Here is a 27,322-nt window from a genome sequence, read left to right on the forward strand (position 1 = left end):
CTGAAGGCCCCTCAGTTTTTTGAGGAGGAAGCTGGCGAAGAGAGGACCACTTCTTGTAGAGTAGTCCTGTGGGCAGAGGGCCTCCTGGATCATGCATGGGGAGCCATGAAACAATGTGAAAAAGGATTGGGTCTCTTTTAGCTTAGACCAAAAGGAAATGTTGTATATTGAGCTATTTTATTATACATCGCTTTTTCTAAACAGATGTACAACCTTTGCTACTGTTTTGAAGGGTATGCCTATGCTGCTGACATCTTCTCAGAAGCAAACTATCTGTGCCTGTACCGGTACATTATATTTAGTGTAATACCAGGCATTTCTATGTTGAATTTGGTCTGGAGTGCAAAAACACCCAGTTGCTTAATTTCAAACGGAAGAATCCACCAGCGTTTGCACCAGCACCTACTGCTTTTGCCTTTCCTTTAACCTGCAAGCCACTACTCTGAAGTGGCAGCGAGACATCCATAGTGGCCTCCAGTTTAGTTAGTGTGACATCAGTCCAAAGCAAAAGAAAGGAGAAACTGGAAGAAAATAGTTAAAAAATTAAAGAGGGGGCAAATGAAAACACAAGAGTCAGCAAAATGAATTTTATTTTTTGAAAATAAACCTTATCAAACAAACAATTTAATTCTTTGATGAAAAATATACTAGCTGATAGGGGTGAACGTGCAGAAATACACCTATGTGACATTTTGTTGAAAAAACAAAGCTACATTATAACATGGCAAATATTAACCTGTTAACTACTAACCAGTAAAAACCAGTTTAAAACAGATCCTAGAAATACTTGCTTTCATCACTGAATAGCAGGATTTCTGGTGGACTTCAGGAGAGATCAATACTAACCATGATATAGCTTGGTATTTTCATCGATAAGCTGCAAGAAAACATGAAACTGCTGTTGGATGAAGTTTCAGAAAAGGCAAAGACCTGAAGTGTTGAACAAAAGCGAAGACTAAGCAGCTCTGTGAACTGCCCGGCTTACAATACAGGGAAGTATGGGTGGCTTTAAATGAGGACCTCCTGGAAAACCATTTGCCAGTTATATGTAATATTATATGACTTTGGGGGGCAGCTGGGTGAAATATAATAGGATATATTGGAAATTCGATTTTATGATGTGATGGTTTTGTGATCGGGGCCATGTAAAGACACAGAATTATCACCTGATTATTAAAAATGCACTGTTTCTGCAGTAGGGTACCAATGTACGAGTATAAACGACGGGGGGCGAGATCTGGGGGTCAGGGCTCAGCCCTGCCCACGTCCAGCGCCTATTTCTTCCACCCCCGAGAGGTCACACCGCAATTACCCGTCCTCTGCCCGCCGCTGCCCAGGTGCCAGTTTTGTGCTTTGCCCGTCGCTTCACCACAACCCATCCGTCGGGCTCCAGCCTCCAGTAACGCCCGCACCTCCAGCAGCGGCACGGCCTCCTCAGGCTGCCCCGCCACCGCCGGGAGGAAAGCGCGGCCGCCGCCACCACCCACACCAGGCCGGGACCCAGCCGGCCACACCACATAACGCCCGGCTCCCCGCACTAGTGCCTCTACGCCCCGTCCCGCTCGACGTCTCCTTCCGCGCCGGGCGCGGGGCTGTGGGAGGGCCGGGCGCAGGGCGGGCGGAGGGATCCCACGGGAGGGCAGGGCGCAGTAGCGGCATGGCGGTGTCCGGCCGGCAGCGAGGCGCGGTGGTGGAGCTGTGGGGGGTGCTGCTGCCCCTGCGGCGGGCGGCGGCGGGCTCGGAGGAAGAGACCGAGGAGGAGGCCGAAGAGGAGCCGCACTTGGCGGAGGCTGCGCTCCTAGAGGCTTCCGGGCCGGAGCTGGCGGCCGCGCTGCCCCCGCGCCGGGCCGGTGAGGGGCGGCGGGAGCGGAGCGGAGCGGGGCCGGGCCGGGCCGGGCGGCGGGCGGGCGGGCGGGCGGCCCCCAGTGTCCTCTGCCCGCGGCCTCCCTCGAAGGGTTTGGGCTCGGCCGGGGCGCTGCGTTTGAAACGAGTGAGCTGCACCCCGCGTCCGCGCCGGGCCCGGCTTTGCGGGGGGGAGAGGCGGCTCTCCCGTGGCCCGCCTGTTTGGTCCTGTGCCGCCTCGCCGGGGTCGGGAGGCTCTTGTCTGCTAATGTAGAACGTTTTAACAGTAAATGAAATCGAAACTCGCTCCTTCCCCGGTTACTGAGTTCATTACAAGTAAAGGGGAAATGATCCGAAGCAGGTGATAAATCTCGTGCAGGTAGTAGCAGTGATGTGTAATTCGCGTACTATTACAGTATTGCAGCAGTAAGAAAACAAAGTTTTTCCAGTCAAGTTAACTTTACACAAAAAAATGAATTTTTTTTCTTTTATGACATATAAGAGTGTTACTTGACCTTAATGATTCCCTACTTTCTATTTAGAAAAGCAGGTGACATTGGAGCAACTTCTGCTAGCAAGAATATTTTACCCGAAAATTGTTTTAAAAATGGCTAAATTGAGCTAAGTAACAAGGGCAAAATAAATAGATAAGTTGTAGATCTAAGAGCTGCTGGTGCTCTGGTTTGGTGAGAAAGAGGTCCTGCTAAACATAGGTGCTCGCGTTGTTCTGGTCGTAGTATTTTTCCCAATCGTGGATCGAGGAATGGTGTATTAATTTTTGTGAGGGAAAGAGGAGGCAAACCAGGTCATACAAAATGTTAAGAGTTTATTATATAAATTGCTTATAATTTTGGTGGTTTCAGTTGCAGGAAGTATTTGGTATACAAATGTATCTGAAGAGAATGCAGGCACCGTGATGCAATACTTTGTGGCAAAACTGTTTGAAATTGAATTGCAAACTTGACTTGGCATAAATGGTGTAATATTAAACCATATGCCAGTGTGTTTAATTGGCTTAATAAATATTCATATGCAAGTTTAATTTTGTAGTTCTGACACTTAGAGAAGCAGCTTTAGTGCTGGTTTCTGAGCTTGGTTTTGCTTTCGTTTTTAAATACTACTGGAAAGACTGACATCAGGAAGTTTGTGAAAACCCCTAGTTTACTTTTACTACTGCAACATATACAAAAGACAAAAATCAGCTTTGAACAAACAAAACTCTTTTAGTCAACCCAAACTTTTAATCTTTATGTCTATCAATTAACAATGGTTTTATTTTTCTTCTTAATGATTCAGTTGTTATACAAGAAGACAGCTCCAAAAAGGAGTATGAAGTAGTGGGACGTTTTCCATTAGTTGACCCGTGGTGGAGAGTTAATGTTAAAGTTAAAAAAATGGGGTCGAAGTACTTTGTGCAAGGATATCCATCGTATTTTCTGCGGACTGATATAGAAGAAAACAACCGACAAGTCTTTTCACTCTTTCTTAAGGAATGTGCCGTTCCTGAGGATTTTAAAGAAAAGTTTTTTGCTTGGCTTCCTATGGAGTCTATGCTGAGTTTTAGAAATCTTGAAGAAAAACTAAAACAGTTCCAAGTTTCACACTTACAGACAGGGAAGAAGCAAAGAGACACCAAGGATTATGACATCTTCTGCTATGTTTTGAAATCATGTGGGTATATCCTGTGCTATTTTGATTGTTTTATAAACTAATGATTTCTATCTCAGAAACTGTGTTCAAGCTAACATGTCTTCATATGAAGTGTATATTCAAATGAATTTTGAACATGCAAAGATCCTTCTTTTTTTAAAATTTGAGGACAGTGGGACAACTGATCAATTAAAGATAGGCATACAGTTAGAAACACATAAGGACTCTCCTGAATTCAGTAGGCTTACTAAGTAGAATTGTCTGTGCAAAGACACGGGTGCTGGCTTCCTGTAGGTTATTCAGATACAACAAGGCTTATTAAAAAATGGGTTCAGCACTGCTTAAACATGGTGGTATGGCTTTCTAGGACACGCATGTATTCAGAAATAGTATAGCTGCTTCTTTGTAATGCAGGAGAACAGCGAATGAGCTCAGTGTAGTCCAAATCAGCTGCACTAAATAAGCCATCTAAGTGCATTTGAATCCTGCCCATCAGCAGATAGGTATGGCTAGGGAGCAGAGTGCGGAAACGCTGGAGTGTCCCCACATGGAGATGGTTCAGGACTGCTGAGGATCCTGTTGGGGACTATGTTGGTGTGACTACATGAATGTTAGAGATTGGATCAGGAGTGTGCTTTTGAAGCAAACATCCCTCTTGTCCCCATTGTGGTGCAGTCTCTGAGAGTATTATCTGTATTCCTGGTGGATGAAACCCAAAAGGTGTGTTCCAGTTGCACGCTTAAGGTACTCCAACCCCTAATGGACATTCAGTCTGTGGGAGCAGCCTATAGCTGGTCTGAAGCAAAACACTGAAATACAGAAAGTCAAGTTGCCTGGGACGTGTCTTCAGCACCAGCTTTTTTGTTTTGCTCTGATGATCTGTTTCCATTATGCCACGTTCCTGATGTGGACATAGGCAGTCCTGGTTTGGTGCTGTACAGAGCCACTTAGGTTTCAGTGCCGTGGGACTCAGTACTCTGAATTGGAGGAGGTCTTTTAAATTCAGCGGCAACTGCGCATAAATCTTTGCAGACAGGTTGGGTCTATCTACAAAGTCTTCCAGTAGCTGGCTTACTGGGCAGTGGCAGGTCAAAAGATGGAGGTCAGATCATGTCTGACAGGAGAGTTCATCGCTTCTGCTAGACTTTACTTCAAATCACATGTGTAAGGAGAGGAAAATTTTCACAGTTCTATGGACTTCAGGCTTTTTGTTGTGTTTTCGTAATGGTAGAAGTTCTTAACTCCTGTTTATGGTCTTTAAATCTTTTCATGACCACAAAGAGAGAGGAATCCATAGTGGTAGAAACTCGGATCTAGTTTGTTGCTTGAGTTTTAATGGGATATATGGACCACTTCTGATTGAAGCTTGTCTAATATATTTATGTATCTTCGGTGTTGAAGATTGCACAGTGTGCCTAGGTACCCTGTTCTTGTAGTTGGCAGATTTTTCCTAATATCTAACTTAAATGACTGGTACAAGTTAAACTTCCTTCTTCCTCTACCATTGCACCATACAAACAACACCCTCCACCCCTGTGTGCCATGTTCTTATTATTACTATTGTAACTTTTTCCTGGTTGTCATTGTTACGGCCTCGAGCATTTTGTTATTCAAGCCTTCATGACACTTTTGTCTAGAAGTAGTGTGTGTTGATTCTCCGCTTGTAAATTAAGTATTTGCTTCAAAGGGAAGGGGTTTCATCTTTGCCTTTCTGTAGGTAAGACAGTGATCAGAAAAAGTACTTAACTGAGAAAAATGAGTGTTTTAAATTTGGAATTATGAAGTTTACTTAACACTCCATTAAGAATTGTGTGGGTTTTTTTTTCCTGTGAAGAGATAAAACTTCTGAAAGTCTCACTTTCTTCTAAAATTTGTTTTTAAAGCAAGGTATAGAGCAAATCAGTTTCATATCCCCCTTTTGCAGATCCCAAGACTGATACAAACAGGGAAAGTGATAGCTTAAGTTTGGTGTCGTTAAGAAAGCCAGTGGTGAGCACTGTTTTCCTAAGTTCCTGTACTGATCTGATAGTACAAATTTAGAAGCCTGTTTTCTTATTTTGGATTTTAAATGTTCTTCTGTACATCTATATGAAAATTATCTTTACATAGGAGATGCAGGCATGGTGACGTCTGAACGGACGTTCTACAAAACGCTATTGAGTAAGCAGTTTAAACCAAATGTATAATATATATTTTCCAAATGAGTACATTTAGTTGCAGTTTTTATCTGTCATCTGTTTACATTGTTTTTCCCCAAGGCAGTCCAGGGAAAACAGACTTTAAAATAATTTTAGGTTTACAAAGAATAAGAAACTGAAAGAAATTAGGCATGTTTTGGATGTAGGGAAGGCAGAAGGATAAGAGCCAGAGTCAGTTTAAATTGCCTTTACAAGTATCTTTGTATATTAAAACTTTCTCGGTTTATGGTGCATACAGTTGCAGGAAAGGCAGTATTGGTAGCTCTGACTTTTCCAATGATACTGGAATTCTTGCCAACTCTTCTGCCGCGCCATTTTTGCTGTCTGTTGAATATGGCGTGTTGGCAAAGAAAAACTGAAGAAAACAATGGTACGGATGGTGAGGAAGTACATTTTCAAGACAAGATGCTAACAAAGTTGGATGAGATATTAAAGAACGAGCCATGGAAACTTGGATTCAGCAGGGTAAGTGATGTTAAGCAGGGTAAAAAATGTGGTATTTGTTACATTTAAGCTTCATTAGAATACAGTGCTGTTTCGGTTATGTTCAGTTTATTAACTGGGCATTTGTAGGAGGTAAGCTTAGATCATTTGGAAATGGATGATTTACTGGACTCGGTTTTAGCAAAAGTTTTTTTTTTTCCAGTTGGTCTACAATAAATCACTCTCAGAAGATTTTAAAGGTGGTTTTGTTACAACCATTTGCTTAGTCTTTTCTGTAAGGAACAGAAAATTAAATACTTGAGGTAATTGGACCAAACGTAAGAAAACTAATTTAAAACTCTCAATTGTACTGTTCAGTTTTATACTGGCAAATGAGATTTTCTGTTCTTAATACATAGAACAGTATCTATGCTTTCATAGTAAGGTAGATATTTACTCTGTAATAGGTCATCTGGTGTAGTCGCTCTCCTTTTTTATAATGGAATTTGCGGTTGCTGCTTACCTTCTTGTTTTCCTTTGCTACGCTTGCTGTGCAGCTTTGCTGCTGCACCTCACCTTAGCACTCCTGTACCTCAGGTGGGAGCTATAGCTTAATAGTTCAGAAATGTGATTAATTAATCCCTCTACTTCAGTCCCCCAGTGCTTTTACTGACAGATGTTCTGACTTGCCTTTAAGACCTTCAAGTTCAGAGATTCAGCAGTCTAGCTAATATATGCCAGCGTTTCACATCCTTCCCTTTAAAAAGCTTTTCCTGATGTCCAGTTTGACTATTCCTTGATGCAGTATAGACTTGTTGCGCTCATGTTTCTTGTACCAAGGACCTGCATTCTCACTGCAGTTTTTTTATTGCTTGAAGAATCTCTTTAGTTTTTTCTCTTAAGGCTCAGCAAGTCCAATTCATTTTTCTTTCCCTCAATATTTTTCATATTTTTGCACATCTCAGTCTTCCACTGTTTTGCGGTAGTCTCTGTAAAGTTTGTGTATTTCTTGAAGTAGCATGTTCAGAATTGGGTACAGTCTTCTGGCTAATGCCTTTCCTATGCTCTGTTTCTACAGTTTTTGTGCCTTTACTTGAATTTGTGCTAATTAGGTGTGCACAAGTTCTCCCTAATACTCAATTTCTGCACCAGGTTTTTGACTTTTAAAGTTTCCCTTTTATACAGAAGGGTGACTGAGAGGAATTATCATTCCATCTTGCTTTTAAATATCTTGCTTTCATACATCTTGAAAAGCATTATAACTTCATACATTATGAAAAATACATAAATTTTTGTAGACTTCCACCCTCTGAATTGCAATTTGTATTTACTAGCAGGAATGTTATTCAGGAAGAGGCTAACATCTTCTGAAATAAATATATGTTTGCTTTTATTCTTTTGGGGAAGAAGATTACCTATAGGGAACTGAACATTTCTTACTGTGAGGCAACATGGGCTGCCTTCTGTCAGCGTGAACATCTCCTCTGGAAGATTCCTGACTTGCAGAAGAATGCATTAATTCTGTATGATCAACTCAAGAAACAGTGTAGAGAAATGGGACACACTTACGAAGATCAAGATGAATTAGCTCGTTTTGTATCTAAAGATATGTCCATTGAGCACGTTTGGCAATCTCTTGAATTTTTGAAAGATCAGAACATAGTCATTAGGGAGAAAAAACTAGTGTTTCTGCCTCATCTTTACAAATCTGAAAAAGACATTGCAATGTACGTAAGTGACCTTCTGTCAAACCGCTCATGGCAGCTGGATGTTGATGTGAGAAAGATACTTAACGCTTCTGAGACATCAAGAGAAATGGTAGATAACAAAATGAATGTTACCCAGGCTCATGAAATGGAACATAGTCCGGACAATCATAAGTGTGAAAATCACTTTCCTGAAAAGGAAGTAGGGTCTACATCTGGTACCCAAAGTAAAGCAGAGGTAGACTTAGATCAGGTGACTGCTGTGCAAAAGATTTGTTCTAATCCTGTCACAATCATAAGTGGAAAAGGAGGCTGTGGGAAGAGTACAATAGTTAGCTGCCTTTTTCGTCACTTAAAGCAGATGGAAAAAGAAGTGGAAGCTGCTTCTAAGGACTTTGAAGACGACCTGGATGCGTCTGAGGAATGGAATACCTTTGATCATCATTGGGAGTCAGAGAATATGTACACCAAAAAATGCTTGAATGTACTATTTACTGCACCTACAGGGAGGGCGGCAAGCCTTTTGAGTGAAAAAACTAAGCTTCCTGCATATACACTGCATCAGGTAAGGATTTTTTTTGTTTTTTTTTTTTTTTTTAAATTGTGTTCTGAAAGACCTTTTGGCACTGTCCATTCTTGTTTTGAAAAAAAAGCTTGTTACTGAACTTTCCTTAGGAAATGTGAACCTATTTAATGATAATGCTTAGGTACAGCTTGTCAGCATTTTGGGAATCATAAATCAATCATTTGAAATACATTATTTGCTGTAGCTTTTTTTTTTCCTACTTACACACATCTCAAATTTGTGCACTAGGGCATCTAGTCTTTTTAGCTTCTCAGTTGTTTTTTTTTTTTTAATTAAGACAGAAATACTTTCTAGATGGCAGAGCAGTTTTCTAGTGTCCTGTTGCCCAGCAATAGTACTGATACCTGCTCATACATGAAGAGATCAGTAGCCTGGGGTTGAATAATGAGATAAGTTTCATTCACACTGTTTTCTTAATTACTGTTAAATATTGTGCAAGTTTTTTTAGAAAAAAGGAGAAAGCAAACTCTTTGTTAATAGAGTCTCTGTTGTCCTAAGTTAGTGGAAGGTGCCGAGAAGACATTGGAGGTGTGGAATAACCTGTATAAATCAAAATTGTAATAACATAAAAAGTACTGTGGGCTTATTTTATCTTTGGGGACTGGATAGTTGCCTGTTCCCCTTCCCCATGCCATGTTGGGGATTTATTAATGTCAGCAAGTTACAGCAGGAGGTGTTCTGTTACTGAGCAACCTAAGGGCTGAACTTACATCCTTTAGGGTCCCTGCAGAAAAAAAAGGATGCATTTCTGTGCTTTTTTGTAAGTAAGTGTTCATAATCTCACAAATGTATTCACCAAGGAGGAAAATAAGACTGAACGGTTGAGTCTTCTGAGTCTTTACAGGTTTAAGTTCAGAATTTCAGATAATGGCTCTAAATACAACATTAGAAGATACCATACTCTGGCTACCTTTATAAGACAGTTGTTTACAGTTGATTAGTGTCAAAGCTTGATTTATTTTGATTTGTTTCTAGGTCATCTATAGTTTTAAGTCGTGGAGGCAGAGTGAACACGTACAGCCGTGGAAGTTTTCTACTGTGACAGTTCTGATTGTGGATGAAGGAAGTTTGGTGTCTGTACATGTTCTTAGTTTAGTTTTAAAACTCTTGCGTGAGCATGCTCAACTTGCCAAACTTATTATTCTAGGTAAGTGAAACAACAGATTTAGCATTATACAATATTTAACAATACACAATATACAGTGTAAGTATCAGAGCTGCCACTGGTCTCACTGAGTCTCTTAAAAACCCCAGAATATTACGTTGTTCTATACTTGGATATTTGTTCTGCTTATTCATAAGGTCAGCTGAGATAGACAGTTTTCCATCTCAACTGTCAGTATGGAAGTATCAGTATCTCCGTTCTCTGTTTAGCAGTGTTTTGTCTGATTCTGAAAGTATTATGACTTCCATGTGGTAGCTTATTACATCTTGCAACTGGAGAACTTTTCTGATTTCCTTACATTTAAAGAAGCTAGTGTTAGCATATTAATCACACATTAGAAGGGAGGTTTCATGTCATTCTTAATGCTAAGATCATCTTGTTTTAATTCAGAAGGGAAAACAAAGAAGTGTAAAATCAGAAGTTTTCTGCTTTCTCAGAGGTTTGCTTTTCTTGGAAGTTTTATTTCACGTGATTTGTATTGAGGAAGCATGTTGCTATGTAGAGGGCTGAGTATTTATTAATTCCAGTGTTTTTTTTTTTCAAGAGAGTTTTTAACAGATGATCTGTTATTGCTTCTCACAAATGCTAATTTGCATTCTGTTTAGGTGATACTAGACAGCTACCAAGCATAGACCCAGGAAACATGTTAGCTGATATCTTTGAGGGTCTAAAATCAAGAGGCTTTTCTGTGGAACTGCGAACTAATCACAGAGCTGAATCGCAACTAATTGTAGATAATGCATCAAGGTGGGATTTCCTTGTGTATGTAAGAAGCATTCTTGTAGTAGGCCTGGTCCTTTACCTGCAAAATAGTAGTGCATCCAGATTTCACTCTAGTACTGCTTCTGTTACAGTTTCTTATTTAAAATCAGTAACACTGGTTTTAAAAACAAACAAACACACTCCTAAAACAACAACAACAAAACCCCACAGATCTTTTCAGGAGTATATGTATTGGACAAAAAAATGTGTGCTGGAATACTTTTGAATTTTATGGGACGTATTTCACTATCAAATACATTCTGTTGTTTTCAAATGAGTTGTGCATGCACAAATCACTTTATGCCTTCTGAAATGACTTACAATAGCTTCTCTGAAAAGGAAGTTTTAAAGACATTACTGGTAAGTGTGACAACAGCTAAAACAGGCTGAATTACATTGAGAGTTTAGATGTTAAGGGCCATTAAATCATCATTTCTTTTTATTTTTTTGCTGTATTAATACCTAGAACCTCTTTAGTTTCCAGGATTTGCATTGCTTTTTGTCTGGAAATAATCCTGTTTACTGTCAGTGCATGATTTCTTTTTTAAACCTCAAACAACAAAATCTAGGTCCGAGTGCCAAAGACCTTTTGATGTTGATTGGAATTTGAGAATATTCTGAACATTTGCAAGATGTCCAGAACTACTAAGTGTTTTACAAACACTCTCACTGTTTTTTTTCGGTAACACTTCTGTGTTACTCCAGTTTGCTCCCATGAGAAGAACTGTGTGGGTAATACTAAGTATCTACTGCAGTGCTGAAGGGTTGAGAGAATAAATTACCAATTTTTTTAATGTGAAGTTAAGTTATGCTCAGAAGAAAGAGCTTTTGGTGTATGTAGTGTAGATGACCAAAAATTTATAAATGGTGAACTTCAGGCTGATGCAGATGGTGATACATTGGAATCCTTTAACTGGAAATAATTTTCCTTTTCTGTTTTCCCTTCACTGCTCTGGTCAAGAATCTCTCAGCGGAAGCTTCCTGAATTTGATGAAGTGCTGAGAGTTTCTGGATGGGATGAGGAAATGACAATGCCAAGCCCAGAGAAGAAATTCATTCTTGTTGCTTTGCCTGCTGGCGGGGGTTGTGACAGTACGTGTGTACAGTCAGTTTGTGATCTTGACTTTTCCTTTGGTAAAGCATAGACTATTTGGCTGGAACTAACATTTTGGGAAGACTTTAGTCTGGTTTTGTTTGTGGTATAAATTTAAATGCTAGATTCATAGTTTACCTTTTGCCTTTTGTAAGTGCACACAGCAAGACCCAAAAGTGCAAAGGATACACTGTAGAGCTCCAGCTCACCAGTGCTATTTTGAAATGGGGGTGATACAGCTTCCACCAGTGTAATCAAATGTAGGCGTCTTTTTATGTTGTAGCTGGAGCTGTCAAACCTTAAAAGATTAAATTTTTCAGAGGTGAATCACTTGAGTAAACAGCAACTCAAGTTGCAGCAACCACCAGTAACAGGATGGTGTTTTGGACAGGAATGTGCTCCCAACTCTAGAATCAAGTTAGGAAAATGGAAGCAGAGGGGACACCAGTATTTCTTTAAAAATCTTTTGGGGTCAGGGTCAAGGCCACTGTTTTGGTTTTTTTGACCTTTATTGGGTAAGTGGATTGAGTGGCCTCTACTTTATATCATAGAATCATAGAATAGTTTGGGTTGGAAGGGACCTTTAAAGGTCATCTAGTCCAACCCCCCTGCCATAGGCAGGGACATCTTCAACTAGATCAGGTTGCTCAGAGCCCCGTCCAACCTGACCTTGAATGTTTCCAGGGATGGGGCATCTACCACCTCTCTAGGCAACCTGTGCCAGTGTTTCACCACCCTCATTGTAAAAAATTTCTTCCTTACATCTAGTCTAAATCTGCTCTCTTTTACTTTAAAACCATTCCCTCTTGTCCTGTCGCAACAGGCCCTGCTAAAAAGTCTGTCCCCATCTTTCTTATAAGCCCCCTTTAAGTACTGAAAGGCTGCGATAAGGTCTCCCTGAAGCCTTCTCTTCTCCAGGCTGAATAACCCCAACTCTTTCAGCCTTTCTTCATGGGAGAGGCATTCCATCCCCCTGATCATTTTTGTGGCCCTCCTCTGGACCCGCTCCAACAGGTCCATGTCTTTCTTGTGCCGAGGGGTCCAGAGCTGGACGCAGTACTGCAGGTGGGGTCTCACCAGAGCAGAGTAGAGGGGCAGAATCACCTCGCTCGACCTGCTGGCCACGCTTCTTTTGATGCAGCCCAGGATACAGTTGGCCTTCTGAGCTGCGAGGGCACATTGTCGGCTCATGTCCAGCTTTTCATCCACCAGTGCCCCCAAGTCCTTCTCGTCAGGGCTGCTCTCAACCCCTTCATCCCCCAGCCTGTATTGATATCGGGGGTTGCCCCGACCCAGGTGCAGGACCCTGCACTTGGCCTTGTTGAACCTCATGAGGTTCACACGGGCCCACTTCTCGAGCTTGTCCAGGTCCCTCTGGATGGCATCCTGTTCCTCAGGCGTGTCAAAAATATGCATCAAAAAGCTTCAAGGGGGATGTGGAAAGAAAAAATAGTGCAAATATTATCACCTTATCTTACTATACTAACTTACTCTGCAAACAGGATACTAAAAATGGATTTCTTCTGTGAAATCTAAATGTATGGGTCTGTGGCTTAAAAATGTTCTATCATCTTTACCTCTTTAATGTGCTGTATCAAAACCTTATTTTGCATGAAATACGCTCTATACAGCTGTTTAACCCAGAGAAATAAGAATTTATCTCCTTCCATATCACTCTTGTCTCTCAGATTTTAATAGTGGGATAACTGCATGATACTTTTTGGGGATGTATATATGTGGGTGTTTTGTGGTGTGCTTTTTCTTTTGCAAGGGGGTGTGCGTGTTTTTGTGGTTTGGTTTTTTTTTTATTGTTTTAAACAAGTTGAAATCTCATTGAAGCAAGAAATAAGCAAAGGCAATTTTGTATTGACTTATGTTTTTCTTTCTTAAATTGTTTGTTCTGCATATTTTTATGCCTTACCTTTTATGTCTTCTAAAACAGATTTGCAAACTGCCATAAAGACTTTACTTAAAAAAGGACCAGGATTGCAGGATGCCAAACAATCGCAGTTCATTGCTTTCAGAAGGTAACGGAGCATGCAGGCAGACATTGAAAAAATCCTTGCTAGCAGCCACAATCTTAAAAATAGCTGAATGTGAGTTGGAGAGACTAGTGGCAATATCATAGAATTACTAGAGAGAACAACAGGCCAGGTGTCTTTTCCTGTACCTTCTGGTTGCCCCCAGTCTCTCCATGGAGAGTTGCTTCATTTTTCTGTAAGCTTAACGTTATTTTGCACCACGATTTCTGCCTTTGTGTTCATGTTCATCTGTACTGTTTATGTTAAAGAAACAAAGGATGGACATAAGTGGTCAGTTTTTGTAGTAGATTCTCTGAGAGCCTGTGCTCTGGTGTTTGCTAACAGTGCAGCATTCCTCAGAAGCGAAAGGTGAAGGCTCAACTGCAGGAGGAACTCGCAAAATACAAAGAAATGTCCATATTCAAACGTATCCCATTGTGGCAGATGTGAATTCCAGGGTGTGTGATGGAACGTATAACCTACTGTCTATACATGCTTCTGTCGCAGGTGGACATTGTCCAAATGACAGAAGATACGTGCATTTTGACCATGTGACAAGAGCCAGATTTAGTCATATAATCTGATGGGCTCCTGCTGGGCACTGGTGAATGCCTACAGTTTGGATATTTGGAAGCACAATACTCGTCATTTAAGAGGGGGTGGGGTGTAGGGCTCTAACACACTTTGAAGAAAGATTGGAAAGGTTAGTAATCGCTGATAATGTGAACCATCACAGGAGTGTGAATACTACGGATGGCCTCACAGAAACACTGAAGTGATAAATGTAATGTCCAGTAGTACCAAGAGTCCATAAACTTACACTTCTGCACAAAAGGGTACTTAAGAAAAAACTGTTCGGCTTTTATTTGTGAAGAACCTTTTATCAGCAATTAAAAAAACACCCACTATTTACAGGTTACTAGTGTGCAGATAAGCGATTTATGAATTTTAGCTAGTACACCTATTTGTTGTGAATGCTGAGTAACTCTGAAATCAATTTTATTTCTCCAATCTGCATTCAGGTACAATACTGTTATTAATGATTTCTATATAAGGTTCTTCTAAAATACATTTATAGGTACTTAATCTGCATTTAAAAGTTAAAATTCCAGGTCTTTAAAAATAAATCTTCTGAGTATTTTTAATACATCCACAGACAGAAAATAATATATCCAGGCTTTAGTTTTTCTTTAGTTTTCTTCTTTATCTTAAAAACAAATAAGCTAATCTAGGTATGCATCACAAACATCCTTGCCTCACTTTCTATGGTAAACTGTTCCTTTACTGCTTTATCTTCTAAACTCTTATTTCGGCAATTGTTTTTAATTGTGGGTGGAAGATCACCATAGCTAAAATGGGCTTTTTCCATTCTTTGTAAATTAATGCTAATGTGACACTACACGTAATTGTATGTTTTGTACATCATGATTTTGTTCACGTTCTTGTTTTCTGTGATTTAGGCAAGATTGCGATCTAATAAATGAACTTTGTTGCCAACACTATTCAAATCATGTAACCAGGTAAGTCAGTGTTTTGCCATTTTTTCCTGTGAACAATCTTACTTTGTTTTTGAAAGTGTTACAGCCAGAGCAACAACCTAAAATAAGATTGAAAAACTTTCAGTGTTTCATCTACATCTGATTATTTATGTTAGAAATCATTTACATAATAAACTTTCTGTGATGTGTTCTTTAATCTCAACCTGGACTGTGAACAGAGATAACATAAGCTGTTTGCCTTTCATTTCAATTATCATTGCTGAATTCCAAGATTTTGAGTTACTGTTGAATATTTAAAATTGACATAAAAGCAACTTGGAAAAAACCCTCAAGGTTAATTATTTTTTGCCACTGTATGATTTCTAAATAGATTCTGAAACATTTTTGGAAGCAGGATTTTGGTGCTACTCCATATTACTGTTTTTTACCAAAAGGTTTTACAAAAGTTCAAGAAACATCTTTTAAATGGGAGTTGTCTTTAACTGTTTTGAAGATTATTAAGGTTTTTAACGTGGCCCAAGTATAAAGAGGGGAAAGAGAAGAAATACTGAGAGATGGTAAATGCCTGCTTTGTAAATACATTTCTCCCTCTTTCTTTTTCTGACCTAGAGACCATAAAAACCGACTTCTATTTCAAATTGATGATAAGATTGCCTGCATGCGGAATACATATCTCAAGGATCTCTTGCCAGACCGTGGTTTCAGAGAGGATCCTAATTGCCATGAATGCAAAAGTGGAGAAACCACACTCACTGCAGAGACTGCTGAGGAGGGCAAACGACTATGCAATGGAGATATATTTTTCGTAACAAGGGTAAGCCCTTGCTGCAAGAACTTGCACAAAAAAACCCAGTGGTAACTGATTCAGTCCTTGTTGAGTGCCCAGAACAAAACAATACACGCTTTATAATTTTAGTGCGTAATGTATACTTAATTCTTCTGCTAGACTATCATGTGAAAGGCAAGAAAGAGGCAGACTCGCAATAGAGAATTAAAAAAAAAAAATCTGGGCATTTCTGTAAAATGCGTTTCAGTTGGTCTGCTCGTGTCCAGTGTAAATACATTCTGTAAATACTCAAATGTGTTGTAATTGAAATGGATAATGTTTTGGATATAGGTAGAAACATAGTCTTAAGTAAAGAATAAAGCTAATGTTACAGCTTGAGCTCTCCCCTGGCAGAAAACTAAACTGACCGAAAAATACAGCAAGAAACCCTCTGACTCAGCAGAGGGTCCAGTGGAAGTATCAATATTTGTGCATGGCAAAGGGGAACCATACAGGGTTGGTGGGAGAGAGTAGGCTCTTCTCTGTGGCAACAAATTGTTAAGCCGCCTCACTGGTGTATTTCACTGTACCCTAGGATAATCTAAGTTTTCTGGGAGTTAAAACTGCCTTTCTCAGCATTTTTCATACTAAACAAAAGGAGTTAGGGTAGGCCCTGTACAGTGAAACTATTTTCCTTGAAGGTGGTCAGTGAAAGATAGCAATCTTTGGGGTTTAGTGTCTTCTGAAACTATTTCACTTGGTTGACGTTGCAGCTGTTGTAATTTCAGCGAAAGCTAGAATATGGACACACACGGATGTATAGACATTGATCAAACTGCTGATACAAGCTTACTGCTGAGTGTTCTTGTGCTATTTCTTTAGGACGTAGAAATTGATAAACAGCGCTTATTGACCATCAGCAGCACCTACGGCTCCACATTCACTGTGAAGTATAAGGCACTGAAGAAGCTATGTCATATAAAACATGCATGGGCCAGAACTATTCACACATTTCAGGTAAAAATAAAGAAGCTACGAGCTGATAAAACAAGCTTTATCTTGCTAATGCACTGTGTTTTCATGTGAAAGAGTCAGAAGCTCTCTTGAAACTAAAGTTCCTTGAATGCAGGATAGAAATATTCTTGAGAGTGTCTCCAGTTGTCTCCAACCTCCTTGTTCTTGTAAGTCTTTTTTTTTTTTTTAACTACTTACTGGAGATCTTACTTTGGTAAGGCGTTCTTAAACATGTTTCAGGGTTCTGAGGAAAAAACGGTTGTCTACGTGGTTGGCAATCCCGGCCGTCAGCACTGGCAGCATGTGTACACAGCCGTGACCAGAGGACGCTGCCGTGTCTATGTTATAGCTGAAGAGATGCACCTCAGGAAAGCAGTCACTAACAGGAACGTGCCCAGAAAAACTCGCTTACAGAGATTTTTGAGAGAGGCAATCTCAGAAACAAGCAACTGCCCCAAACAAACTTCCTCTCCCCTGACAAAGAGCTGGCGAAGTCAAGAGCTTGAGACTGGCTCTGTTTCTGTAACTCAAGGTGCTCCTGACCCACCCGAACCTCCAACTGACTTGATTAAACAGGAAAGGTCAGTGGTTCTCAGTAAAGAAGAGCAGACAGGCAATTTGCAGCAAAGTCCGTGTAAAAGACAACAAACTCTTGCAGAGAATTCTGAGGATGCTGTGAAAAAACCCTCTGTAAGTATCTCCTTACTGAGAAAGCTTAAACCAAACTTTTGCACTCTCTTTTACCACCGCAAATCACCTGGATACTGTTGGGATTGTGTTGTTATTATTTATTTAATAAATTTCAAGATGACCAGTAGTGAAGCAGTCAAGTTTGGCAGATGTTTTCCCAGAGTAGGTATAACTAATAGGGAAAAAATAAGTTATAATGTAAATAGCAGTAAATTTACACATCTTGTTACTCATCGGAGTGATCCGTTGGCTAGCTTAGCCTATATTAGCTTATTCTTTGCGTACAGAAGTCAGTTTTTAGCAGCTGACCTGCTGTGAAAGATTTATATAAAATTTAATCCTTGAAGTTGATTTTTATACAGTTAAACATGCTTAACAGATGCTTTTTTTTCATTATATCTAATTTCTGAGCTCTGTCATGGGAAAAGAGCTTTTTTTGAAGCTGTTACTGTATTTTAGTTCTGATTCAAACGCTGATAACATTTTTGTTTTGTTTTGACAGACAGTACAAGAGTCCCCACTTGGGTCTTCCAGACTTAAGAATCTAACTTTGGGACAACCAACTCCTAGGAAGCTTTTCAAAAGCTAACAAACAATTAACTGTCCTCATTATAAACCTTTCTTGAACGTTCAAGATTTTTGGAACAGAGAAGCTGGGTATGCAGATTATTTTCAAAGGCTTTCCTGTATTTGCATGTTCTATGAAGGAAAGCTTGTTTTAAAGTGAGCCTTTTATATTTTCAGTGATCTGTTTTTAGTAGGAGATTCCTTGGTGTGTCAGTCATCAAAAATCCTATCATCATCATTCCGTTGTTTTGGTGAAGAATGAACTTGCAGGGTTTAGAGGATCCAGACGTTCCCTTAAAAAAGACATGGGCATTTCTAGGTTTAAAGACTGTAGCCATCCGTACCAGGATTTATCCATCGCCTAACACTACAGAATTGATGAGAAGCCATTACTGATGTGCCAAAACTGCAGCTTGCTCTTGAGTCAAAAGGTTTACAAAGGGGACTTCAGGTTTTTCTAATGTGGCAGAATTATAGGCATGAAGCTTTGACGGATTATGGATTTTGATCTTCTTATAAACAGAACAAAAAAGTTGCAATCAGTGACAGAGAAAATTTTTCCCACTTTGTGCTCGAAGAGATATAGAACTTGCCATTGCTGCTTTAGCTAATAGTTATATGCTTATAATGATCTTGGTAAGAAAAGCAAAATTCCACGTCAGAGTTCAAATAACATTCCACTTTCACCCTTTTTTTGTGTAATTTTTGCATTGTAATTTTTGAGACTAAAAGCTGAATGCTTAATCAAACATCAGACAAATTGTACTAAAATTTGGACAGCTTGCTTACTTTTAACAAATTTTTTTTTGCATATATGGCAGGAAAAAGTGTACCACAAATATAAACATGGTATTTTTTTCTAAAACTGTGGAAAAAATATAAAGGAGGAAAATGCTACCTCATTTTTAATGTCTTTAAGTCACTGTTTATTTCAATTTATACAGTTTTTCCATACAAATATTTGCAACAGTTTGAATTTCAAAAAACATAACATAGACGATAAATATCATGCTATTAAAGTATTAAATTTGTACAAAAATACTTTACAGTTTAATACTTATTTGTTACAAATAAAAATACATATTTAAGTGACTCATGAACTTTTTCTTTTTTTTTTTTTTACATGATTCAGCATTGGGTGTCATTCTGACCTTTTCTGGCAGTGCTGAAATAGAAATCAGAGATACTTGTGTGTGCAGGGCAGGTGAGCTTGTTCATGTATTGGAAACAGCAACAGGGATACAGTTAAATAGTTTGACCAGAAACAACTCTGTAAGGTGATTGCTTAGATGTGGAGACTCTACAAATGTACAAATCCAGTATCTTTATATTCACCAATAACAAGAATTACCAATAACAACTTGAAGACCGGAATAAACCAAAGCAGCTGCTGGTGAGCATATAAAGCAACTGGCAGTATTTTATTGCTTGGGGGGAGAGGGGAGAGGAGAGAATTTGTGTGATGTGTTTGTAAAATATATTTACAATTTTAAATTCTAAAAACGTGTTGCAGGGGGTAATGTTTATCATCAAGAAGGCTAAAACCAAAGCATATTAAATAGGACTTTTATCCCTTCAAGAAATGGACTTAAAAAAGCTCACATGTGACAGTACAAGGTTACAGGTTTATGGATCATTAAAGAGCTTTTGTTTCAGTTTTCCACTGATATAATTTAAAAAAAGCCATTTTCTTTTAAAACCTTTCTAATTTGTCTGAACTCATTTCAGTTCTACTTGTCAATAGTCCTCCTTCAGAGGTTTTATCCCACTAAAAAAGTATCTCACAGGTTGCAAGACATACTGTTAAATATTTCATTGCATAGGGAATAACATACGTTCTAACAAAATTTACCAAAGTGGGGGAGTAACATTCACCGCATACTGCAGCTGCCTGCAAGCATTTTGTTAAAACATCTAAACCATGCTTTGTCTGAAGAGCACACCCTTCTTGCCAGCAGACTAAAGGTCCCCAAAACCCCAGATCTAGCCATTTGACAAGAAAACCTGGTGCAGCATACCACTCTTCCTTGTCCATCAGACAGCGCCTCTCTGATAAAATGTTTTTAAAAACCATGTAACCTGGACACCACTGTTAGCAGAGGCTAACTCCATGCTTTTCCCTCAAACAGCAGCTGCTGATGAAGGGAGAGGAACATTTAACTCCTGTTTAAAACATCTCCCCAGTTTCTTATTTGGGGAAAAAGGCTCTTACGATTTTTTGTACTGTGGCTAATGCTAGATTGTTTAGAATGGAATGACTTGACTTAATGAAGAATTAAACTTTTTCAAAAGTAACCATGAATTAGTATAAGCCTTGAGACAGACAGCCTGACCTCCTGTGCTTTTTAGTGCTATATAGCATCTGAGCCGCAATCTCAGAGAAATCTTAAAGGGATTTAGCACCATAATTGTCTTTCGTTACCAAATGTCCCACTAAAATGATTTTCTGCTATAATGTGTTTGTGGGATCCCGTGTCTCTGTATTCACATTAGCGTGTCCACTCTGTTGGAGGAAGGCATTATTCTGATCACTCCACTCCCCACTTGCTGAAGTCTGTTGTTCTGAGCTCCCTTTCTGAGATGCCAGTGGGTTTCTGCTAATAACCAGTTCCAGCTTATTGCCAGATTCTGCGATGAGGGGCACAACTAGGCAGCAGTCAAAGTCTCTGGTGCGAACATGGTTTATCTGAACGATTGGAAGATGGATTTTTGTTACCATTTTAGGAAACAGAAATGAGATCACAAGAGAAACAGAGTTATCCTTGAGACTATGGAACCTGATTTAAATATTCCCGGTAGAGAATCGCCCCATACAAGACTATTTAACAACAACCATGGCGTCTGGTGTGAAGACACCAGTTAAGTTTTCCACTCACCCTTTAGCAGAATCTAGCTAAAATGGGCGTATTTGCACTGGTGATAGCTGTTGGCAGCTGTCACATTGCCCACTCCATAAATGGCATTTAACAGTACATAGTTATTCTCTCTTTCATGGTGTTCATTAATTTAAATGCAATAGATCACATGTAAAATTTCAATTCCGTTCAGGTCTTCTCTGGTTTTAATTAATATATAAAGTATTTTATTAGACTAGTTTAGAAAAACTAAAAAAAAAATTTAGTTTTTCCACCACGATCCAGCGTGGCACTGTGGGAAGTGTGGCGCTCAGTGAGAATTACATTATTACAACTATGTCAATCAACAACTTGGATTAAGCTCAGAAACAATTCTCAAGTCTGTATCACGAACAGTAAAAATTACAAATCTGTCTGGAAATGCATTAGGAAATTCCAGCTTTCCAGTGAGCATTTGTATGTCTCCTTTGGAGTTCTGAAATACCAAACATTCTGAAAGAATGTGTTTCTTTAAATACGATTTTAGAGAAAAATCTAGCCTTAGTGCCACTGCATAAAAGCCCAAGTCACCATGAAGCGCTGCCTTTTCTTACTAAGGGTCTCAGTGATTTACATGGCCTGTGGTGCACAGCAATTAGAATTATTTGTCCTTCTTCCCATCCCCCTACACATAACCTTTCCCAGCAAACATAGAAAAGAACAGTACTGCTCATAATTTAAAATATAATAAGCAATAGAGATATTAAGTTGTTCCAAGTAAGTGATGTAAACCCTTTATGCAATTCTACAATCAGGTCTGTGTACACAGATACCCAAATGCCCTGCAGCGTGATCACAAATCTTTTTACAAAGTAATCTGCATGTCACGTCCCTTCATGCTAAACCTGTGTGGTGCCAGGAACATTACCTGTAAAAGTCTGTCGTATGGTTTTAAACCTCCCAGATCGCCAGGGCCAGCTGGTCGAATATTTTTAACATATACTCCTTTTTCCAGTAAACCATCTGAGACACTGAACCCAAAGTCGTCTCCATCAGAGTCCTTGTACAAAGTTACCTGTGGAGGCGATTTGACATGATGAGAAGGGGGGAGGGGGGGAAAGTTTGTCCACATTTCTACAAGCACTAGGGAGGCTTTCTTCCCAGCATGTTTTGGGTTTTTTTTTCCACATTAGAGAGCTCACTTACCTACTGTTTGGTACTTACAGTACTATATGAGAGTTGTCCCCATTTTGATATTATATTAATATTCTCAGAAGCCTCCTTTTTCTTCAGTAATAAGCAGCCCTTTTCACTTCTGCTTGCCAGCTGGAAATTTGTGACACCTTTCGTGGTGTCATTTTTTTGAGTCTTAGTTTTTTTTTCCACCCTGTTCTCTAGTTGCCAGGATCTGAGTACAAGCATCCAATTGGTCATCCAATTAAGTTTAGTTTTGCTTCAGGGATGAAGACCTGGCCTCAGCCAAACAATCGGTGTCGTGTCTTCCAAAACTTCCAGAGGGCATAAACGCCACCGGCACCATAAGGCCTAGCCAGCCTGGTTTCGGCCAGGCAATGGTCCGCCCTGTAAGGCCTAATCTCAGAAGTGCTCAGTATGAGAGTTATAATGCAATCTTTTAAGAGAATATGAATAAGGCTCCTTCAGAAAGAGCTTGCAGGCAGTGTTCTTATAGTCATGTAGCCAAGAGACAGTCATTCAAAAGCAGGAAATAGAAGTTAATAAAACTGTTAGGAGGTTTTTCAGGAGTTCAGAGAACAAGTCCTCGCAGGTAGTTTTGTGAATTCAGTTATTTGATAGAAAAGGATTCAGACTTTTTTGTAGGTATGTGGTATACTTAGATTTTTTTTTTATTTCTGTGAGGTTTTTTTTTTCCCTTGCTTCTCTCTCACATCAGGAGTGCAGACCTATGCAAGTAAATTGTGTGAGTCAGTGGTGTGACATCTGACTGACACACTGATGCTGGCACAAAATGTGTGTGCAGATACAGTCACAGTCAAAATCGGGCTTTTACTGCTGTAGTTTTTTTCACTTTGGGCTCAAAATACTGATTCAAAATGTACCTTGGCTGATAAAACGACAACATTGACAGCGCTCTGTAATTTTGTAATGGATGGGTATCAGTAACACTCCATGTGCTGCATCCTTGTGTGTGCCAGCCACTGAATTCCTTTCTGGTGTTTCTGAATCACAGAATCATTCAAACTGGAGGGGACTTTGGGAAGTCTCTAGTCCAATCTCCTGCTCAAGGCAGGGCCAAGACCAAATTCAGATCGGGCTGCTGAGGACTCAGTCAGTATTTCATAGAAGAATGGCAAGGCACAGCAGTGCTGAGGCACAGCGCTGGCTGGTGCTGCCTTCAGAAAGCTTCTGAGATCCTGCCTTAACTGCCATTGTGAAAAGGTAAGCAAGAACAGACAAGGTTGTCTCAAAACAGAAGTGAAAGATTTGGTCAGATCAACAAAGAGCACAGATAGTTTTTTCCCTACTCTATGCAGTTTTCTTGAATTTACTTGGCTTTTGTGGTGTACCAACAAGTGCTTTAACCAGAATGAAAACAGATTCCCTGGTAAGCTTGGTCGCTCTCCTGGGCAACGGTTGAGAGAAGTTAGATACGACACCAGCTGCTGCAGCATTAGCACCGTTTTATCTGAAGACCTGGACAATGCATTGCTGGGCTGCTGTGAACACACCTTTCTGTCTCACGCTGTGGTAAGCACAAATACCCACACAGAGTATTCGTCCCTTACTCTACACCAGTTCCTCCTCCTCCCTTGTTTTTCTCCCTCTCTACAGCACAGCAAAGCAGAAAGCCACACCTAAAGTCCATTAACTAAGCTGAAGGCTTTCTCCCTTCCAGTGACTTTTTTGGGCATGAGCTCTCATTTTAAACTTCCCAGTGGCTGCTGGTTTAAGGTCTTTGCCTTCTTTTCTCCCATCTTCCCCTAAAGTAACTTCTTGCTGAACCTGTCATAATTCCTTCATCTCAGTGTGAATTTTAGGAGTCTATGGGCATTTCAGCTACTGAAAAAGCTATCTGCAAATTCAAAATAATTCATCATAGAATGATTTTAATTTGTATCAACAGCTGCTGTACCAGCAGGACTCTGGGAAACTTCTAATAATTTGTTATCAACAGAGGCTTTTGTCTGTGATATCATAGCATGTCTATCATGGCTTTGATCTGAAGTATGTTTGAAGCTGCTATGAAAGTCCTGTAAGACTACCATTCTACAAGACTAAAAAAATAAATAAAGGAGGGAAATATATTTTATTGACAGATTTGTGTGCATTTTCTGGCAAGAACAAAAAATAATTAGCACTGGACCAAGACACAAATTCTCCTCAAATGAGATAACTTTTTTCCCACCCCGTCACAAAGGATAGGAGTGCTTCACGTCAACTGCTTCTTAAAGAATCCTTGAAAAGTAAACATAAAAATGTGATACAATGCTTAAGAGGAGAAGACTTATTTAAAATACTAAGCACTGTTCTGGCACAGATGGCACAATTTTTAAAAGGAACTTCCCCTTTCCACTTTTTCTTTTCCCCTTCCTCTTCCTTCAGGCACTGGAGTTAAGTGGAGCTGGATCCAACTACAAAAACATAGGAAACAGGGAACTCCTTGAAGTCATCTAGACTGTATTCTTGCCCTAAGGCAGGATCAACTGCCTCTAACCCATTTCTGAGAGACATTTGTCTGTGCTGTTTTTTAAAATCTCCAGTGATGGAGACTCCACAGTCTATTAAAGTAATCCCTTCCAGTGCTTCAGATGTTTTCCATAGGTCTAAACTAAATCGCCCTTGCTGAGAGTTAAGCCTGCTGCTATCCACAGAGAACAAGATCACTTTATTCTCTCCTTCTCTGCAGCAATGGGAAACAAGGATTGTTTTTCTCTGGACTCTGTTCAGCAGGTTAACATCCTCCTTTAATTTTCAGACCCCAAACTGGACACTCTATTACAGTCAAGACCTTATCAAAGCCAACCTTGAGCGGAGAATAATTCTGCATGTACTACAGATGGTGGTCCCATTTGTATGGTTTAGGACAGTTTTGCTTTTTTCCTATTTTTAGTAAGTGGTCTATTAGCAAACAAAATACATACAAATTCTGTTCTATAGATCTAAGGAAGTGCGATTCCACATTAGCTCACCTTATCTTGTGTCTTGTCTATAATAATGCCTGGGGAATCCACATGCTACTTCGTGCCCAGCTTGTGAGTCAAAAAATGGAACATTGTAAATGATAAGGGACATGAAAGCGGAGTTTTGCTGTGGAGGTGAGAAACAGCATTTGCAGGACAGTGGGAAGTACTGCAATAGTGGGGCACAGAAGGAAGCAGAACTTGGGAATGATCATCCAAAGTCTTTTATTGCCCCCTTAGTTGTTCAGGTTGGACCTTCCTGGTTTATATGGACTGAGCACTCTGGAAGGGAATTACTCACTACCCTGCAATCAGAACTTTTATGTATATAAAAATATTTTCTCATTTCTCTGGTTCTTCAGATCTACAGATCATAAAAGATTTAAAAAAACTGTTCTCCTTATGGCTATCTTCTCTTGACTTTCGGTTTATTTAACAGGAGCTTGGAAATTAAAGAAATGCATATTTATTCACTTAAAGGATGAGGTTGCGATTTAACTTTGTGGCATATTTGACAGCTGTCCCATTTTTTAGGTGCAAGTCATCTGCAGAGAACTTTCTTTTGTATTATAGGTCGTAATTTTGGGGCTACTTCTTTTTAAGGCAGCAGATATTCTTAAGAGGGAATCTCAGAGTAAAAACCCTGCTACCTGAAATACCCAGATTTTTAATTAAAACGGGTATGGGCAAAGCCTTACCACACAGGTTTCTCATCTTCACTTGCCAGTAGCACAGCCCTGTCTGAAGGGTATGAGATTGCAGGCAATCTCCTAAATGCAACACCTAAATCATGCTGGTTTATCTGTACTTCTAATCACAGCTGTTTGGAAGGTTTGATCTCAATAGCAAAATTTCCATTATGGGCAATTTGTTAGACTTTTAAATTTACATCAGGAGCCTAAGGGAAAAGAAAGCTGAAATGGAACTTCAATTCATATTTCATAAGCAATTAAACAGTTACAAATTTTAAACAGAGGCTTGCAAGTTTTGAGTCTGTTTCTATGCCTCTCCTCCCTCTCAAATCTATGGGAAAATGCTTAATTTAAATTCATACATCTTACACAGATCAGCTATTGAGGTATTTTAACCGACTGTAATTTTAGGTTAATGACTACTTGCAATAATAATATTGAAAAATTATCTGATGTCTAGTGCGTATTTTTGCTCTCAGAGGAATGCGTGCTCTATGAAACTTTTAAAAAATGGTCCGCTATGATTTTTAGAAAAATATTAATCTATATGCTTACCTAGGTAGATAAAATCAATTAAAGGCATTAATTAAATTTGGGTACTGATATAGCAAAATGCTATCCAGTTAAATTAAATGTTACTTATTAAACCATCTAGAACAAATGTTTGAAGAGATTTGTAGGACACTTATCTCAGTTGTAGCTTCCTCAGGACAAAGACAGTTCAAGTACACATTTGGTGAATGTAATGCAGTGAAGTAAGAAAAAGCAGTGAAGAATTCAGGTTAACTTGCTGCAAAGTTTGCAGCAGCCAGCAAAATAATCCTCAGGGCTGTGTTACCTTTCTGGTGTATATCTGAGAAGGACAAGCTAGTAATGTCATCTGCTCACCACGCTGTTGTTAGACTCGTTTGTGTTTGTAGCCTGAGTAGTCTTATTCTCTCTTACCCTATACAGTCGGACTGGCTATTGATGAATTTCATTTTGATGTGTGGCTTTTTCTTTGGTAGAATCATATATTCTTGCTCTCTCACAATCAGATTATGAAAAACCAGTGAAACATCGACCTTAGCTGGCCCATTTTCTGCAATCAAACTTAAGGTATGAACTCTGATCTATAGGGCATATAGGCCTGACTCAACAGGCATGCAGACTCATCGCACTGAGGCAGTAAATAGGCACCTGACCTGACCTGCTGAAGAAACTGGGAAAGCTCAGCAGCATGCGCTGAAGTACATGCTTGAACGTCTTGCTGAGGTAAGTCTTAGGCAAGCTATGTCTTAGCTTGTATTTCAAAGACTGTTTATACCATCACAGTTTTCCAAAACCGTTCTTATTTCACTGGTTGTCCCGTCAGTGGCCCAGCTGATTAAGACATTTGCCTGCAGAGGGCAGAGCACATTTGCCAGTAAGACCTGTTATGAAAAATACTTAAGGCATTTCTCTGAGAGTGAAATGCAGTCATTCCTGTGGCATTGCAGCTCTTCTGGAAAACTATCATTGGACAAGCTGTCCAGGAGAAGTAGCAACTGAACAGGTTATTAGTGTTAAACTAGAGGTCTCATACAAAAAGGAGGAGAAAGAAAGTAACAGGCACATTGCTACACAAGAACCAGTAAGAAAACTAACAAATAGGAACTTGCTAAGATGGGCATGA

General features: G+C 39.6%; 2 protein-coding genes across 8 annotated transcripts in view; one reads left to right on the forward strand and one right to left on the reverse strand.

Annotated features, from left to right (window-relative positions):
- The first annotated feature begins 1,627 nt into the window (after nt 1–1,627).
- On the forward strand, nt 1,628–19,074 carry HELB (DNA helicase B). 6 transcript variants are annotated; one of them, XM_075149258.1, is made up of 13 exons: nt 1,628–1,850; nt 3,139–3,513; nt 5,929–6,155; nt 7,524–8,384; nt 9,381–9,552; nt 10,176–10,317; nt 11,294–11,424; nt 13,368–13,452; nt 14,907–14,966; nt 15,555–15,759; nt 16,594–16,728; nt 16,966–17,415; nt 17,918–19,074. In XM_075149258.1, exons 1-13 carry the CDS (start codon nt 1,658–1,660, stop codon nt 18,002–18,004), a joined length of 3,123 nt encoding a protein of 1,040 aa, XP_075005359.1. In that variant the 5' UTR covers nt 1,628–1,657; the 3' UTR covers nt 18,005–19,074. The 6 variants fall into 6 exon arrangements, with proteins under 6 accessions (XP_075005359.1, XP_075005399.1, XP_075005369.1 ...); XM_075149298.1 differs by having other exon boundaries at nt 8,178–8,384; XM_075149290.1 differs by having other exon boundaries at nt 1,647–1,850; nt 3,333–3,513.
- Nucleotides 19,075–19,083: 9 nt separating this feature from the next.
- Nucleotides 19,084–27,322, reverse strand: part of GRIP1 (glutamate receptor interacting protein 1) — a 236,293-nt gene continuing 228,054 nt past the window's right edge. For both annotated transcript variants that reach the window (XM_075149234.1, XM_075149243.1), the window contains 2 exons: nt 21,745–21,891; nt 19,084–20,668 (listed from right to left, as the gene is read on the reverse strand). In XM_075149234.1, coding sequence (XP_075005335.1) covers nt 20,432–20,668; nt 21,745–21,891 — 384 coding nt within the window. In that variant the 3' untranslated portion in view covers nt 19,084–20,431. The remainder of the gene's footprint in view (nt 20,669–21,744; nt 21,892–27,322) is intronic.

Source organism: Calonectris borealis, chromosome 1, assembly GCF_964195595.1.
Source record: "Calonectris borealis chromosome 1, bCalBor7.hap1.2, whole genome shotgun sequence".
Classification (NCBI taxonomy): domain Eukaryota; kingdom Metazoa; phylum Chordata; class Aves; order Procellariiformes; family Procellariidae; genus Calonectris; species Calonectris borealis.